General features: G+C 53.8%; 1 protein-coding gene and 1 long non-coding RNA gene across 2 annotated transcripts; one reads left to right on the forward strand and one right to left on the reverse strand.

Moving 5' to 3' along the window:
- Positions 1–6484: 6484 nt before the first annotated feature.
- On the reverse strand, positions 6485–13114 carry LOC123373875 (folate receptor alpha-like). Its single transcript, XM_045023089.1, has 5 exons — positions 12966–13114; positions 11532–11673; positions 10516–10704; positions 9647–9782; positions 6485–7664 (listed from the first exon to the last, which is right to left on the reverse strand). Exons 1-5 carry the CDS (start codon positions 13097–13099, stop codon positions 7390–7392), a joined length of 876 nt encoding a protein of 291 aa, XP_044879024.1. The 5' UTR covers positions 13100–13114; the 3' UTR covers positions 6485–7389.
- A 450-nt stretch (positions 13115–13564) lies between these two features.
- On the forward strand, positions 13565–14571 carry LOC123373892. The gene is made up of 3 exons (XR_006580929.1): positions 13565–13786; positions 13874–13943; positions 14340–14571. It is a non-coding gene; the product is annotated as an uncharacterized LOC123373892 (long non-coding RNA).
- Positions 14572–18429: the final 3858 nt, after the last annotated feature.

Below are 18429 nucleotides of genomic sequence, written 5' to 3' on the forward strand. Positions count from 1 at the left end.
TGGTTTCCTGTGAGCTGTGCTGTCACTCAGACAGGAATTACTCCTGGGGGTGGGGGATAGCTCAGTGGTTTGAGCATTGGCCTGCAAAACCCAGGGTTGTGAGTTCAATCCTTGAGGAGGCCACTTAGGGATATGGGGCAAAAGTTGGCCCTGCTAGTGAAGGCAGGGGGCTGGACTCAATGACCTTTCAAGGTCCCTTCCAGTTCTAGGAGATTAGAGATATACCAATTATGTTGTTATGGTTGACACTCTCTCCCCTGAGTTAGATGGGATCAGCTGAGCCTCTAGCAAGGCCAAGGTTGGCTCCTGCCCACTGACCCCTCTGCTCAGCACAAGCCACATGCCAGGCTCTTCCTCTATGTTCCGCTGCCCTCACCCTACCCCTCTGGGCCTGGCATCCTGCCCCCAGCCTGGCTGCCTTCACTCACCCCAGGGGGCCTTGGCATATTGTGCAAATCAACCTCCCCTCTCCCTGCCCTGTGCAACTTTTGTGAGGACTTGTCTCCAGCTACCGGAGCTGACTGGCTTCTGCAGCGAGCAGGGTGACCTCACCCTGGGTAGCCGGGGATGTAATGCCAGGGCTCCATCCTGGAAACCCTCAGAGACCATTGCAAAGCTTTGGCACCACTTAGAGGTGAAAATGGGACATTACAACAGACAGGGGATCTTCCTGCCTATGAACAGAGCCCAAAGGCTGTCCCACTATAACACGGGGGATGGTCCCGATCCTTTCACTAAGGATGCAGACCTCTTGAGGGGTGGGGGTGTTCTCATGAAAAATGGGATCCTGGCTCCTGTGAAGCCAGCCGGCTCCACAACAGACTGAACAGTGAGAGAGAAACCTACTGTATTAGCCAGGCAGGGGAACTATCGGTAAGTGTAGGCCCAGGTTCGTGTTTCAGGATTTTGTTGTGTCTGGGAACCATTTGTTTCCAGGGCGCTCGCTCGTTTCCAGTAGAATCTCTCTATTTTCTTAAACAAACCTTCCTTTGTTTGCTGACAGGTGCTGTGCGGTTTACAGGCGCGGTGATAACGGGGGGGTGCACTGCTCCTTGGGGGGCAGGAGAGGTGGGATTTCTGTGAGGCGCCAGGGAGTGGCTATCACAGGGGAACGATCCAAAGGGACTCGGGGCCTGGGGTGCACCCGGTGTTAACCTGCAAGGCGAAGCCAGGGCTGGCCTAGCCCAGAGGAGCGCGCTTGAGTGGCTGACAGGCCGGTGGTGTTCGGGAGCTGACATCCAGCCACCCTGGGCAAGCGCCCTCTCGCTAGGGGCAGGGGGTAGCCAAGGTCCTTAGGTGGCCTCACATCCCCTTGCCACCGAGCGACACTGTCTCCAGGAGGCCAGGGTGGTGCCCTGCAGGGCCGGGCAGGAGACCTGCACTCAGCCCTCGGTCCGCGCCAGGGAGAGGCTGGGGCAGCGCACCCTGCGCTTCAAGCCATGCGTGGGCGTGCATTGCTGGTGTGGGCGGGCTGGCCCGCTGCACTGCTAGGGTGGGGCTACCCGGCACTCAGAGACGTGACTCCCCCCCCAGCCAGCTTTGATCTGGCCAGCTCCCAGCACAGCAGTAACACTGGCACTGAAGCTGCCCGCCCAGGGCCTGGGTACCTGCTTGAGTGGCCTGGGCACGTACTAAGCTAGATCCAGGCTAGCTCGGGTATGTGTACACGCAGTCACACCTCCTGACGGCAGCGTAGACGTACCCCTAGTGCGGACGTGGCTTATACTGGCCAAGCTGTGCTATTGAGATCTGCAAGACAGACTGGAACGCCCAGAGGGACTATCTGGGACTCCATGTGAAGGCTGTTCTGTTCGGTTGGTGAAATCTAAGTACAGAACTCACAGCCACTTGGGGGTCGGTGCCCTGGTTTGTGACAGCCACGGTCGTGAGCCTCTCCAGCCTGCCTGACTCCTGTTATATCCTCATTTAAAACCAGGCACTCGCCTTCTCCCATCCGCGTAGTGACACTGCTAGCGTTTGTACACCTGCACTTACAGAACTGGTCACCCTTTAGCTGGCTGGCCATGTGGGATGTAACTGACTGGGACTCTTTTCCCTGTGACTGTTTCTCTTCCTACGTGTACTTTACCAGCTTCTAGCCTCTCTTCTCTACTAGAGAGAGACTGAGTCTCCTTCAATAGATCTTCCCAGAAGGGACATCTCTGTCCACACCATGCTCCTCCGTACTGTTGGCTCTCCCCAGCTCTTTCTTTAAAAACTCTACAGCCTTTTTCATTTCTCATGCCAGCAATCTGGTCCCATTTTGGTTTGGGTGGAGCCCATCCTTCCTGTGTAGGTTCCCCCTTTCCCCAAAGGTTTCCCGCTTCCTAACAAACCTTCCTCCCGCCACTATCCTCAGCCACACACCGAGACCATGCAGCTCTGCCTAACTGGCCCTGTGCGTGGAACTGGAAGCATTTCAGAGAATGCTCCCATGGAGATCCTGGACTTTAATCTCTGACCTAGTGGCCTAAATTTGGCCTCCAGGACCTCTCTCCTACCTTCCCCTATGTCATTGGTACCTCTATATACCACAACCCCCGGCTCCCTGCTGCAATTCTCATGCAGTCCCCAAAAAGTTTGACTGCACACCAGGGTGCCAACATGGGTAGCGCTCTGGGGGCCTGGGCACAAGCTATTGGGGAGCTGTAGCACGTCTCCCACAGGGTTTGACATCCCAAGAAGGGGGAAAGAGCTAGGGAGTCTGGACCCCAGGAATGTGCCCAAGAGGCCAGAACTAGAGTTAGTGTCTGGACACCAGCAGGAGCCCATTGGCTTGGAAGCACAGGGAGTCCAATACAGCAGCCTGGAGCCCGTACAACCAGCGTTGTACCAGCTGTAGACACTAGCTTCAGTGCATGCTGCCAGACGGTGGCTGGGAGCTCACATAGACCTTGCATTCCTTGTTGCCAGCACTTCCCCATCCCATCACGCTTCAGCTAAGTTCTTTCTCTGCTTCCCCGGTCCCATCAGCCAGTGCTCTCGTTATTCTAACCGAAGGAAGCAGCGTTCTTTGTCCCCAGCCATTCCCCATTCAGCTGCAACTTGGTCTTCCTGAACGTCTCCTTCCAGATTAGCGGAGGCCAGAGAGCAGTAGCTCCTAAAAGTGAGGTCGTCCGCATGGGACTGGCCCCCACCTCTTTAAACACAGGTAACCCCCACTACAGCTAGACACCCCCGAATGCAGGGAGATCTGGTTGGGACCTTTGCCAATGTGGAATGATGTCATACTGGGCAGTTTTGTCAAACCCAAGGCAGTTTGCTGGTGGTCCTGTTCTGACAGAGTTTGCACCAGGAAGGATTTTGGGGTTCACATCTGTCCCACTCAACCCCCTCAGCTGCTTGACCAGACAAGAGCCATTTGGGTACAAACGCCATTTCACCCCGACGGGTTCCAGGTTTTGGTTTCGTTGCCAGGCGGTCTCCGTGCAGAAGCTTGGCAGTTGTTGCAAAACTGGATTGTTGTCCTCCAGCCAGCTCAACGCACAGGACTGCAGCCCGGCCCAAGCTTAGCTCAAGCTCAGAACTGCCCCAGGCACAGTTCCTGAGTAACAGGAGAAAGCTCACATGGCTATTCCAGAACGACTCCCTTGGTTGGCACTGCACTGACATAGAGCGACTTCACTCCAGAATAATGACTCCACCTGGGGAGCGGAGTGGTGATTCTGGAATGGAGTGTGCACCCAGGAGCTACTGTGCAACAGCTGTGGTGGACCGTGCCCGTCCCAGCAGACAAGGCCTGATTGGAGAGAAGCTACATGGTTTTAAACGGGGAGAGTATTTAACCATTGGATCCATTTCCCAAGGGGCGTGGTGCATTCTCCGTCACTGGCAATTTTAAAATCCAGACTGGCTGTTCTTCTAAAATATCTTCTCTAGGGATTACCGGGGGGCAGGTATCCGGCCTGGGCTGCACAGGAGGTGAGTCTGGATGATCACACGTGACCCTTATGGATTTGAATCTATGACCTACTTTATTCCATGGGATTAGAACGTGTCACCAGAGGCGGCAGGTGCTTCCTTTACCCAGCTCGGTTTGTGTTTACATTGGCTCAGGGGTACGGGGCGGGGGATGTTACTTGCCCTTGGCTAGTTTGTGGGTTTAGCATTGCGCAGGCATGTTCCAGGACAGTTGTGCGTGCACAGGGGAGAGGGCAGAGTTTATTTCTTCCCCTAGACTGGAGAGAATCCTGGAGGAGTTGGCATTAACCAGACACTCATCTAAAGCCAAAGCAGAGAGAGGCTGGTTTCCAGAGGATCCCCTGGACACTGTTAGAATCATAGACTCATAGAATTTAAGGTCAGAAGGGACCATTATGATCATCTAGTCTGACCTCCTGCACAATGCAGGCCACAGAATCTCACCCACCCACTCCTGTAACAAACCCCTAACCTATGTCTGAGCTATTGAAGTCTCAAATTGTGGTTTGAAGACCTCAAGGTGCAGAGAATCCTCCAGCAACTGACTCATGCCCCATGCTGCAGAGGAAGGCGAAAAACCTCCAGGGCCTCTGCCAATCTGCCCTGGAGGAAAATTCCTTCCTGACCCCAAATATGGTGATCAGCTAAACCCTGAGCATGTGGGCAAGACTCACCAGCCAGACACCCAGGAAAGAATTCTCTGTAGTAACTCAGATCCCAACCCATCTAACATCCCATGACAGACCACTGGGCATACTTACCTGCTGATAATCAAAGATCAATTGCCAAATTAATTGCCAACATTAGGCTATCCCATTATACCATCCCCTCCATAAATGTATCAAGCTTAGTCTTAAAGCCAGATATGTCTTTTGCCCCCACTGGTCCCCTTGGAAGGCTGTTCCAGAACTTTACTCCTCTAATGGTTAGAAACCTTCATCTAATTTCAAGTCTAAACTTCCTGATGGTCAGTTTATATCCATTTGTTCTTGTGTCCACATTGGTACTGAGCTTAAATAATTCCTCTCCATCCCTGGTATTTATCCCTCTGATATATTTATAGAGAGCAATCATAGCTCCCCTCAGCCTTCTTTTCATTAGGCTAAATAAGCCAAGCTCTTTGAGTCTCCTTTCATAAGACAGGTTTCAGAGTAGCAGCCGTGTTAGTCTGTATCCGCAAAAAGGAGTATTTGTGGCACCTTAAAGACTAACAAATTTATTTTAGCATGAGCTTTCATGAGCTGCAGCTCACTTCTTCGGATGCATAGAATGGAACACACAGACAGGAGAAATTTATACATACAGAGAACATGAAAAGGTGGAAGTATGCATACCAACAGGAAGAGTCTAATCAATTGAGATGAGCTATCGTCAGCAGGAGGAAAAAAACTTTTTGAAGTGATAATTAAGATGGCCCATAGAAGGTGTGAGGAGAACTTAACATAGGGAAATAGATTCAATTAGTGTAATGACCCAACCATTCCCAGTCTCTGTTTAGGCCACAGTTAATTGTGTCGAGTTTGCATATTAATTCAAGTTCAGCAGTTTTTTTGGAAGACAGGTTTTCCATTCCTCGGATCATCCTAGTAGCCCGTCTCTGTACCTGTTCCAGTTTGAATTCATCCTTCTTAAACACGGGAGACCAGAACTGCACACAGGATTCCAGATGAGGTCTCACCAGTGCCTTGTATAATGGTACTAACACCTCCTTATGTGGACCCTGCCAACTCCACACTGGCCCAGCAGCTCACTCTCGCTCAGTTTAGACGGAGGGGCCTAACTCCAAGCCAGCTGGTACCTCTGGCTGGGCCCAGCTGTGTCTGCAGCCCTGGGAAGCAAGCAGCAGCACGTGTCTGTGTGTCAAGGAGGAGACGAGCACAGAGAGCAGGGCTAGGAGAGTTTATTTCTCCAGAGTCACAGACGCAAGCTAGAGGGGCTCAGATTTCCAGCAACTCCCCATGGTGGTCCCTGGGGAGTCTGGCTGGCCCGTGGTGGCCAGCAGGGGGCAGGACGGCGTTCCCAAGCATTGCTCCGGTTCTACGGGCTGTAGGAACTCTTGGTGTTAGCGATGGGAGCATTAGTCATAGCAACACAGCTACCCCGGTCAGAGCCCAATCAGTCACCATGGGGTGCAGAGACTCTGGCTCCGGCCAGGCACTGCCTGCGGCCATGCTGGGCAGCACTTCCAGTTAGTCTTCTGCCAGGGCAGGGGCCGGGAACCGAGACCCCTCGGGGAGCTAGGCTCGGGATGGGGAAGCTCAGACAGAAGAGGAATTGGAGCAGCGGCACAGGAGGGAGAGACCCAATCACACGGCAGAACCAGCAGCAAGGGATGCAAGGGTAGGGGTGGGGATGCCTCGGTGCGCATATGGGGCCCCTCCCCCCCAGAGCTACAGAGAGGAGGGTCTCATGGGCTGAAGCGGAGACACCAGGGCAGGCTGCAAGCCAGGGGAGGAGACACCTGTATTTCCAGGGGGCGCAGGATGGCAGGGAAGGAGACAGAGCAAGGCTGGATGAGAGGGTCCAAAAGCCTTGTTCTCTTCGCAATTTTCATCCCCCAAGGCGTCCCACCGCCTTTCCCCTGCATCCTCCTCTCCCCCGCCCAGCCCCAGATAGCTGCCGTCTTCCCTTTGGGGTTTCTCCCGCTCTGCACATTCAAGTGCAAAGACAGTGGCCAATCCTGGCAATGGAGGGCTGAGGGGCACAAGCACCCAGATGACCAGAGCCGGCTTTAGGACGTGCGGGGCCCTGATTAGAAAGAGCTGCCGCCAAAATGCCACTGTAATGCCGCCGAATTGAGCTGCCGCCGAAGATTGAGCTGCTGCTGAATTGCTGCCACTATCTTCAGCGGCAGCTCAATCGGTTGCCGCTGTTTCCGGCGGCACTTCAGCGGAGGGTCCTTCCTTACCTTGCAGGGCCCCTCTTCCAGATGCTGCAGGGCCCTGGTAGGTGCGGGGCCTGATTCACGGGAATCGGGCGAATCGGCCTAAAGCCAGCCCTGCAGATGACTGCGGGCACCATCATCAGAGGGGACCTGCCTGGCTCTGCTACCCAACAGAAGAAGTGCACCCAGCCAATGAGTCACAGCATGTTACAGAGCTCAGTCCCCAGGGACATGGTCCGTGGAGGGATCTCCCCGCAGAGCCCGCTGGAAGAGAGGAGCGTGGCAGGAGAACACTGAGACAATAAAACCATGGAGTGAGTGACGTTCAAGGGCAGGAGAGGATGGGGATAATCTGGTTCTATTGAGTCTTGTCCAGGTTAGAAGCAGCTGGATGGAATCTTGAATCATCTGCCGGCCAGAGCCCAAGGCAGGGCCACAGGGTGAACACACCCCATGCCTAGAGAAGAAATATTTCCTGTATAAGCCAGTGGAGCTGCCAGAGTCAGAGGCCATAGCTAGGGTGCTTTCAGCCAGCCACCAAGCCCTGCTATTTCAAGACCCAAGGACTAGCAGCTTCCAGATGCTCAGAGCAAGGACAGGAGAGCAGCCAGCAGCAGCAGCAGGACAGCCTGCGGCGCAGGAGAGGCGTCTCTCCCGTTCTGGGCATAGTACTTGGCCACGGCCACGTTGGGGTTCCCGTTGGCAGGGTCGAACCACATCTGGATGCAGCGCCCGCCGCCCCGGTGCTCCGTGGTGTATTTGTACGAGTTGGACCAGATCTTCTCGCACAGGTCCGCCGGCCGGGGGAAGACGTATTTGAACGGTTGGCACATGAAGCCACGGGGGCACCGGTTGGTCCCTGGAGAGGGAGAGAGAGGGCAGCAGTGAGCAAGCTGTGGCTGGACTCCTGCTAGCCAGCCTCCCCCATCTCTGGCTGCTAGGCATCCGCTGGTCCCCGGCTACTGGCTGAGCTGGCAAGTGGGAGAAACAGTCCTTGTAGCCACATCACTCACTGCCTGGATTTATCCTAGAGGGGCTGCCTGGGTTTTCACCCCCCTCGGCTGGAGGGACTTGCTTTTGTCTGAGCAAGAAAGATGGACGGTTTAGTGCTAGTAAGAATGAGACACCTAGAAGTGCTGGAGCTGGGGCTGGCTTCCTCCCAGAGCTGCACCAGTGCACCTTGATCCTTCTCCTAGGGAGTTCTGCTAACACAACCTTCACTGGTTCCGAGTCCAGACCCAACCACTGTGATCAATGAGTCTGACCTCCTGCCAGAGACCTGCCCCCAAATAATCCCTAGAGCGGAGCTTTCAGAACAAACAAACAGCCAAGTTTGATTTAAAAATTGCCAGTGATGGAGACTCCCTCATGAAAGGCGGGAGGGATAGTTCAGTGGTTTGCGCATTGGCCTGTTAAACCCAGGGTTGTAAATTCAATCCTTGAGGGGGCCATCTAGGGAAGTGGGGTGAAATCTGTCTGGGGATTGGTCCTGCTTTGAGCAGGGGGTTGGACTAGATACCTCCTGAGGTCCCTTCCAACCCTGATATTCTATGATTCATGTCCCTCGGTAAATTGTTCCAGTGGTTAATTACTTTTACCATTAAAAATGTCACCTTATTGTCAGCCTGAATGTGTCTAGCTTCAACTTCCAGCCATTGGACTGTTAGACCTTTCTCTGCTAGGCAGACAAGCCTGTTACTAAATATCTGTTCCCCACGTAGACACTTCTAGACTGGAATCAAGTTACCCCCTAACCTTCTCTCTGTTGAGCTAAACAGATTGAGCTCCTTGAATCTATCCCTACAAGGCAGGTTTTCTAATCCGTTCATCAATCTCATGGCTCTTCTTGGACCTCTTTCCAATCAACTTCCTTCTGGAATTGTGGGCACCACAGCTGGACCCAGGATTCCAGCGGCGATCAGTGCCAAACCCAGAGGTGAAATCACCTCTCCGCTCCTACCCGAGATTCCCCTGTTTAAGCATCCCAGGATCACGTTAGTCCTTTTGTCCACAGTATCGCACTGGGAGCTCCTCTTCAGCTGATTATCCATGTCTGTCTGTCTGCCTCCCTGCCGCACCGTTCCCAATCTTTTTCCTGCTCACTGCTTCCCAGGATGGAGTCCCCCACTGAGGGAATTCGGCCTACATTCCTTGGGCCTAGGTGTGTACATTTTGCTGTATTAAAACACACATCCATTGCTTGGGCCCAGTTTAATCGCTCTGTATCAGGGACGTGTCCTCTTCAGTATTTACCACTCCCCCAATTTTTCAGTCATCTGCAAACTTTATCCGGGACAATTTCATTTCTTCCGGGACATTAATAAAAATGTTTAGTAGCGTAGGGCCAAGAACCAGTCCCTGCGAGACCCCACTGGGAACACACCCACTCAGCAATGATTCCCCATTGCGAGACCTGCCCATTAGCCGGCTTTTTATCCACGCAACGGGTGCTGGGTATGGGAGGTGGCGCTTACCACAACTCCCAGGAAGTGGCCACCAGGTCCCTGCAGCCCCTAGGCTCATGGGCAGCCAGGGAGGCTCCGCGCGCTGCCCTCGCGTCTGCAGGTGCCGCCCCCACAGCTCCCATTGGTCTCAGTTCCTGGCCAATGGGAGCTGCGGAGCCGGCACTCAGGGTGTGGACAGCCCATGTCCCTAGGGGCCACAGGGACCTGACGGCTGCTTCCGGGAGCCGCCTGGAACAGGGGCAGGTAGTGAGGACTTTTAACGGCCCGGTCGGCGGTGCTAACTGGAGCTGCCAGGGCCCTTTTCGGATGAAAACCGGATGCCTGGCAACCCTAGGTGCGCGGAGTGCGGTGGGTTTTCTCTCAGCAGCTCACTGACCTGAGGTCCAGTTCCAGCCCTTGTGCCAGTTCTCTTTGCAGGTGACAGCGTCCTGGCAGTCCTCCCACCACAGCTCGCAGTCCTCCTTGCACAGCGGCACGTTGAGGATCCTCTCCCGGCGCCAGCTGGTATCCGCCTGGTGGGACACAGAGCTGTGAGCATCAAGGGGCAGCTCTGGGCCACAGTCACCCCCAAGCCGCCCCAGGGAGCAGGGGTTACCTCCATGCTCTTCTTCACCCTGTGATCTAGCTCCACGGAATGGCATTGCACTGGAACAGAGCCAATGCTGGTCCCAGCAGAACCAGGCCCAGTCCCCGGGGGAAGACAGCCTCACAGCAGCCTCCCCGCACACCTGAGCAGCAGCATCCACAGCCCATCAGGCGTCCCATGCAGCCCACTCCAGCTCGGTGTCCAGGAGAGCTCCTCTGCTCCCAGCCAGGGGGTTGGAAGAAGCCAAATCAATGCAAGCTCTAAGACTGCCTCCCCCGTATGCACCCAGTACGAGCCCTGTCGTGCCGGGACAGAGGCAGCCTGTTGGAGTGCTGGGTCACAACCGTGCTGGTGCGACCCGGGAGGTACATAAAACACAAGGGAGGTTTTCTTCATTGCAGCCACCTGCCCCCAGGAGCCTGTGGAGGAGATTGTCCTGCGCACATGCAGTGGGCCCCAGCTGGATACAGGGTCACTAATTGTCAGGGGGAGTTGAACCCGGACCTTCAGCACTGTAAGCACACGCCGCTACTGCTTGAGCTGAAGGAGCGCGAGACTCTATGCAGTCAGCTGTTACCCGCCACTAGAGGGAGCCGTGAGCACATGCACCAAGCCAGCCTTCTCCCCTCCCCCAGTGCCCAGCCCCAACGCCCCCTGACCTGGTCGATCCAGGGCCCCAGGTTGGGCGAGCACTCGTACAGACACGTGTCCTGGATGAAGTGCTGCTTGCACTTCTCTGGCATCACCCCGCAGTGGTTCCAGTTGAAGTTGTACAGGTAGGACTGGTCCTGGTGAGCCTCCGTGCTGGTGTTGGCCGTGCAGCAGGCGTTGTCTTTCCACAGGACACACTGCGAACACAGCGAGAGACGGGTACGCAGGGGATTTCAGCAGCTCGCCCGGGGGGCAGACAGGATGCTGTGGATGCAGCAGCGTCACCGGCCTCGAGTGGTGCCTCGTGGGACTGCTCCTGCCGAGGCCAGGCCCATGACCTGGCGGTGGCGATAGCATTTTGCCCTTCTCTTTGAGGCTCTCAAAGGACTTCACAAGACTAGTGAATGGAGGGGCCACGCCCAGGCCATGGGGAGCATGACAGGTGGATCTGCTCATGCTGCTCACTCTGCGGGATCAGAAGGACAAAGTGGCCCTCTGTTGCCTGCTTTGTGTGGGCTGGTTTTGCCGGGTCCAACGCTACAAGGTTTTAGGGTGATCAGATGTCCCGATTTTATAGAGACAGTCCCGATTTTTGGGTCTTTTTCTTATATAGGCTCCTGTTACCCTCCACCCCCTGTCCCAATTTTTCACACTTGCTGTCTCCTGTCTGGTCACCCTACAAGGTTTGGAGGAGCGGGGGGGGGGGGGGGCACCCCCAGTAGGACAGTGTCAGCAAGTGACAGATCCTGCAGCCCATCCAGGAGTCGCCTCACGAGGCTAGGCCTATGGGAAAGGGCCACAGAGCCAGGCCCCATGAAAACAGTCTTGGTGTGTCGCAAAAACCTTCCCTCCAGCACCTTTGGCTCCTCCAGGCACCCTCTGCCGAGGCACCAGTCCCTAGTGGAAAGGAACAAGCCTGCACTGGAAGGGACGACAGGTCCAGGTGACTCCGTTATTCGTCACCCAGCGCCCCGAGTGGTGTGACATCAGCCTGACATGTGTCACTAGGCCAGTGCTGCCTTACCTGGCCATGCAGCACCTCCTCCGGGCCTGGCTTGGTTTTGTGGTGCTTGGCGTCCATGCACATGTTGAGCACAGATTCCTTCGCAGCACTGGCCACGCAGGCAGCCAAGAGCCCCAGCATGGCCCACCGCGCTGCCATCTCCCTGCAACCAGAGCGAGGGGTGGAAGAGAAGACACGTTAGAGCAGCTGCCCCGATGTGACTTTGCTCCCCTCATTGAGTGCACGCTATGCCGACAGCTCCCCATGTAACAGCATCAGTGTTAAGGTGCTATAGCAGGGGTGGGGAAGCTATGGCAACTCTCCACACCACGAGTGGCCGGCCCGCCCCACTGCAGGAGGGGAGCTGGGGTTGCCAGGCCGTTAAAAGTCCAGTCAGCTCCATGCAGCTCCCGGAAGCGACCGGCATGTCCCTGCGGCCCCATGGCGCTGGGGCGATCAGGGTAGCTCTGCGCGGTGCCCCCGCCCCCTGTGCCGGCTCCGCGGTCAATGGGACCTGCGGGGGCAGCGGCATTGTGCAGAGCCCCTGGCCCCTCTGCCTAAGGGCCACAGACGCCGGCCACTTCTGGAAGCAGCACTGATCCAAGGAGCCTGCCTTAGTCCTGCTGCACCACCGACCAGGAGCCGCCTGAGGTAAGCACCACCTGGCCAGAACCTGCACCCCGAACTCCCCGCCACAGGTCAGAGCCCCCTCCCACACCCTAACTCCCGCCCAGACCCCACACCCAGCACCCCAACCCCTGCCACAGGTCAGAGCCCCTCCCACACCCTAACTCCCTCCCAGACCCCACACCCAGCACCCCAACCCCTGCCATAGGTCAGAGCCCCTCCCACACCCTAACTCCCGCCCAGACCCCACACCCAGCACCCCAACCCCTGCCACAGGTCAGAGCCCCTCCCACACCCTAACTCCCTCCCAGAGCCTGCACCCCAACCTCCTGCCCCAGCCCTGATCCCCCTCCCACACCCTAATTCCCTCCCGGATTCCAAACCCCCTCCTACACTCTAACTTCCTCCCAGAGCCCGCACCCCAAACCCCCTCCCCCAGCCCTGAGTCCACTCCCGCACTCCAAACCCCTCATCCTCAGCCCCACCCAGAGTCCAAACCCCCAGTCAGAGCCCTCACCCCCTCCTGCACCCCAACAACGTGCCACAGCCTGGAGCCCCCTCCCACACCCTGAACCCCTCATTTCTGGCCCCACCCCAGAGCCTAGGGGAAGCCCTGAGCCTCCGCCTCCCCCCCTCCCCGTGGGGCTGTGTGTGGCCTGTGATTGATTTTTTTTCTGTGGGTCAGTGGCCTCTGATAGAAAAAAGGTTCCCCACCCCTGTGCTACAGCCTGGTGCTCTATTAAGACCCAAGAGAGGGAGACCACGAAGCCACCTTCTGGCAGCTTTTATATCCCAGGCATCTCAGTGAGACACAAGCGATGCACCCACCCTTTTGACTTCTCCTTGGTCTTGAAAGTCTCCTTGACGCTCTGAGCTGAGCGCCCACAGTCTCGCCTCAAGAGTTGCTGGTTTCCACCCTCGCTGTGAGCTCCTCTCCACCCAACACCCACCTGTGGGTGCATTCATTCCATTCCCTCTGCATTACAGCACCAGACACTTGCTTCTGGTTGCATCATCTGACCCTCGCCCAGAGATTCATGTGGCTGAGCAGTGGGCCAGTGGATTCCTGGCCGGCTGTTAGCTAGTATCAGAGCCAGTCAAATCTCTTTCTGAACATTAGCATGGTCAGCTGTACAGCTCTGTGAGGTAGGGGCGAGTCTCCCCCCAAAGCTGTGGAATGGGGAAAAGGTTAAGCACAGACACTGACCGTCAGCTCTCCCACAGGCAGGTCTTCGCACAGACTCCATGTACTGCAGACTGTTACCATGTACAAATTCACAGTCCTGCCTATAACCCGGACACAGCTTCAACACACCCTCTACCTTTGGGTGGGGAGAGAAATCAGGCACCAGCACCAGGCCCTATCACCTCTTCCTGTGGCATCACCCCTTTCACCGATGGGGACCCTGCTGAACTCATCTCAGTGCTCTCTGAATGCAGGAGAGGCTGGAATCCCTCAAGCTGACACAGGGGGAGAAGTAGAATTTATAAATCAGCCGCTCCTGATCCCCTAGTCTGACCTGCTGTGTAGCACAAGCCAGAGACCTGCCCTGAATGAATTCCTGCTCGAACGAGAACAGATTGTTCAGAAAAAACAGCCAGTCTGGGTTTAGAAGTTGCCAGTGATGGAGAATCCACCATGACCTTTGGTAAGTTGTTGCAATGGTTAGTTACCCTCCCTGTTGTAAATTTACACTTTATTTCCAGTCTGAATTTATCTTCTTCCTCTTCCCCAGCCATTGGATTGTGGTAGACCTTCCTCTGCTAGACCGAAGAGCCCTCTACTATTAAATTTCTGTTCCTCGTGTAAGTACTTAGGAACCGATCAAGTCACACCTTAGCATTCACTTAATTAAACCAAACAGATCTAGCTCCTGGAGTCTCTCTGTGTGAGGCAGGTTTTCCTGTCTTGAGTCATTCCTGGGGCTTTTCTCTTAGCCAGCTCTAACTATCAAGAAGTTATTTTAGTAACCCTTTAACTGGGCTGGGGAGGGAAACTAAGTCACTACCTTACACCTTGCACTGTCTGGTTACTGTTACCTTCCACTCAGCTGGGACAGGGAAACCAGACTGGTCAGTTACACACTAGCACAATGTTATGATGTGAGGATCACAAGCCAGAAGAGCATGTGACACTCACAAAAGCCAGTTCAGGGGGGGAATTTAAAGGGAAAGAGTAAAAATTATTTCTTTTCATTTTAGGTTACTGGCTTCTGCATCCCCTGAGCTCGTTTCTAACGCCCTTTGAAGGCAGCAGATACAAGACCTGAGAGCAACGCGTAAATTGCCGTCCCTCCTTTTAAAAAAAAACCAATAAAAATATTTGTCAGCCTCCCATTTTTCTGCATTAAGTGATTTCCTCCATCTCCAGGTACTAGCCTATAAACTACAGATTAAGGGCCCCCTCCCTAGAGCAGCTTTATAAAGCATTGTCAAAGCTAATTACATTTACACCTAAACTCTAGACATAAGACACCAGCCAGCCTTGATCACAACAGAAAAACACATTAAAACGTCAGGGGAACGTACCTTACAGAAAGGCCAAACCAGAAAAGTTCTTCTCAGTAGCTTCAAGCAACTGGTTAGCAGAGCAGCTACACCTCTGGAGTTAATACAAAGGCCCCAGGTCTGAACGCTTTTGAGCAACTCGGCTGCTGTGGTTAACAAGGCTTAGTTTTAATCAAGCAGCAAAGAATCCTGTGGCACCTTATAGACTAACAGACGTTTTGCAGCATGAGCTTTCGTGGGTGAAACACGGCTACCCCTCTGATACTAGTTTTAATCAGTGCTCATTACCTCCGGAGTTAGTAACAAAGAGCTCAGTGTGTTTGCCCGGAGAGCAGCTTAGTGCCATGGAAGAAGACGATCCAGCTCTTCATTTCAAAGGTCAGATGTCTGATCAACCCTTGGCCAATGATTATAGTCCAACCTCCTGGGCACTTTTCCTTTGAGCTGTATCTCTCGTGAGATAAAGGAGTCATAGAACTTCTTGCTCAGGCCTCTTCCTTCTAATCTTTCAGTAACTAACCCACTCACCTGAGGACTCTACCTAGCCTGTGTTTGCATTGACCTGGGATGCCCCAGTGCAGCTCAGAGAGGCTTGCTGTGAGGAGTGTTTAGCATAGTACGACTCGCACACTGTCACCTGCCAGAGCTGGGATGTGAACCCACCAGGCCAAGCCAATCCCCTGTGCACTAGGCCATGCTGCAACGCTCCAAGCAACTCTGTGGTAGGGTGACCAGCAAGTGTGAAAAATCGGGATTGGGGGGGTAATAGGAGCCTATATAAGAAAAAGACCCCCAAATCAGGACTGTCCCTATAAAATTGGGACATTTGGTCACCCTACTCTGTGGACACCACTTTGAACCCCTTGGATGCGCTGTAGCCGTATAATGGGGAATACGTCAGGCACAGTGGGCTAGTGGTTAGAGCCCCGGAATGACTGACCGGCAAGCTGGCCTGCTCACCTTTGAGCTCTGGGTGAAAAAAACACCATCGAAGCACAAGCGGTTCTGGTTATCTTCACTCCAGAGATGTTACCACACAAGCAAAAGTACCTGATAAAGTGACAGGAGCAATTCACTTGTGTGAACTTCAGGGTAATCTCTGTGGGATCTGGATCACTGCGGCTGATTACAAAGACAAGGGACTTGCTAAAAGCCACGTGTCCATATATAGGGATAATCAGAGGACAAGCTGCCCCATGGCTAAGCGGGTTGTGTGGTCTCTAGGGAATACAGCTCGTCCTGTTTTTCTCCTCCCAGTAAAGTCCACCTCTCTGCTACACTTTTTGGTGTGTCATTGTAACGAAGCTGGTTCTGGCAGGACCCAACTGAGAGTGCCAATTCAGGGCAGTTACAGCCCAAGGCTGGGGGTTTTTCACCTCTAAGGCAAACCAAACCAGCCAGACAAAGAGGACTTTGGTCTCACCCCACTGGCTAAGCACAAGTCACACAAGCAATTCCCTTAGACACTCCAGTTTCCCAGTATCATCACCAGTGCCACTCATCATGGGGACAAATGGTTATGAAAACCAATACCCCAGTAAAAGAAAAAAGGTTCTCCTGATCCCAAAGGACCAAGCCCCAGACCCAGGTCAATATACAAATCAGATCTTACCCACAAATCACGCTGTTGCCAATCCTTTAGGATCTAAAATCTAAAGGTTTATTCATAAAAGGAAAAAGATAGAAATGAGAACTAGACTTGGTTAAATGGAATCAATTACATACAGTGATGGCAAAGTCTTGGTTCAGGCTTGTAGGTTCAAATCAAGTCTCTGGAACATCCCCTGCTGGGATGGGTCATTCAGTCCTTTGTTCAGAGCTTCAGTTCGTAGCAAAGTCCCTCCAGAGGTAAGAAGCAGGATTGAAGACAAGATGGAGATGAGGCATCAGCCTTTTATAGTCTCTTCCAGGTGTAAGAACCTCTTTGTTCTCACTGTGGAAAATTACAGCAAAATGGAGTCTGGAGTCACATGGGCAAGTCCCTGCATACTTTGCTGAGTTACAAGGCGTGTCTGCCTTCTCTCCATGGGTCAGTTGTGTAGCTGATGGTCCTTAATGGACCATCAAGCAGGCTAGGCAGAGCTGACACCAACTTGTCTGGGATGTTTCCCAGAAGCACAGCATAAGTTTGAAATACAGACAGTATAGAGCCAATATTCATAACTCCAACTACAAAGTTGATACACACATATAGACAGTATAATTATAACCAGCAAACCATAACCTTGTCTTAGACACCTCATTTGACCCCCTTTATACAAGATTTGGTGCCACTACAGGGCCTTGGTTGCAACCATGTTCTATACGGTCCCAGTTCAAATCAATAAGGGGACCATCGTTGCTTTTTATTCCATTTTATTTTTCTTAATGTTCCCTGGCCGCTGGGCTTTATGCCACTGGCTTCCAGCTAGCAGTATTGCTGATCTTCTCAAGGGCAGCACCCTGGATGTCTGGCAAGGGCGGCTCGTCAGACCCAGCAAGTGAGGTGCAGTCCATCCAAGAGTTCCCAAAAGCCACAACATCCATTTTGCATGTTTGTTTTTATTGACTTGATAAATATCTAGAGATTTAAGGGTAAATTGGGGGTGGAGTTAAATGTCACAGCTCACTCTCTGCAGTAGCCAAACGCCAACCCCCAAAATTCAAAGCATGCGGGGCTGCGTGAGGCTCAAATCTCGGTATAGCGGACAGTGCCTCATGTAGTTGCAGTTCACCACACCCAGGAGTCACTTTATCAAGGCATTGCTGTGGTAACCACAGCTTGGTGAGGCCACAGCAGGATTGCAGCAGTTAAGCCTGGGCTGCATGGAGTGTGCAGCAGGCAGGGATGGGGCTTGCAGCTCCTCAAAGGGCCCCATGCATGGGCACAAGGAGTCGATGCCAACACCCCAGGGCCACCTCATGCTCTGCCACTCATGCCAACTTGGGCAGCGGTGGCAGCTCCTGCTTCCAGGTCTGCCTGCTGCTTCTTCCTTCTAAGTAGCTATTACATTATACACTGGGGTGCGGGGGGGTCGGTATTTTGTGATTTGTGCCTCCCCTGTCAAAAAAGTCAGGCACTACCACAGCTGGCACAGCGAGGAGTCACATGGGTGCCAGAAAAGAATGGAAGAGGCGTAAGCCACCCCTCAGGGGCACAGCTGGTGATGATTTGGGGGCTCTGGCTGTGTCGCTTCTGAACTGGGAGTGACTGTGAAATTGTGTCACGAAATGACTGGGTCGTGGGAAACCTCTATGCCCGGGCTGTAGTCAGTCACAGTGTGTCTCAGTGTGCTGCCCCAGCTCTGCGCAGACAGCCGACGCGGCACACCTCGACCAAACGGCCCTGTAAAACCACAGGTCCGTTTCAGTAGCAAAGGCACCCGGCCAGGTTTATTATCGATGACGCATGGTCCTAGAATCCCATTGATTCTACAGAACCCCTGAGCCATGTATGCCCGTTACAATGGACCAGCCCAGTGAATGGTGGGATTTTCCGTTCCCCCCAGGCCAAAGACACCCCCTCTGAGACCTCTTTATACCTCAGTACAAACAAGTTATGTGTTGCCTCTCTGATGTGGTTAGTTACCACCCATCACCTTGTACATGTTGGTTCAATAAAAACATTTCTATCCATCTCCCTGTCATCCTGACCTTATCTTTAAGAGGGTCAGCATGTTCCTGTTATCTTTGGGGAGTGTGTTTGTACCATACTTGGTATTGGGGTGTTCTTTTCTGGAATGTGTTTGCGTAAGTGGTATGACGCTCCCCTGGTGTTATCAGGATGGGTGATCTGCTAGGTTGC

Source organism: Mauremys mutica, chromosome 1 (genome assembly GCF_020497125.1).
Source record: "Mauremys mutica isolate MM-2020 ecotype Southern chromosome 1, ASM2049712v1, whole genome shotgun sequence".
Classification (NCBI taxonomy): Eukaryota; Metazoa; Chordata; order Testudines; family Geoemydidae; genus Mauremys; species Mauremys mutica.

Excerpts from the sequence above, each read along its gene's own strand:
- LOC123373875 (XM_045023089.1), bottom strand. The coding sequence starts at position 13,099 with ATGCACCCACAGGTGGGTGTTGGGTGGAGAGGAGCTCACAGCGAGGGT. Across the intron at positions 10,705-11,531 it reads AGGAGGTGCTGCATGGCCAG|TGTGTCCTGTGGAAAGACAA; the intron begins GTAAGGCAGCAC and ends CTGTGTTCGCAG. Across the intron at positions 7,665-9,646 it reads GGGCTGGAACTGGACCTCAG|GGACCAACCGGTGCCCCCGT; the intron begins GTCAGTGAGCTG and ends CTCCCTCTCCAG.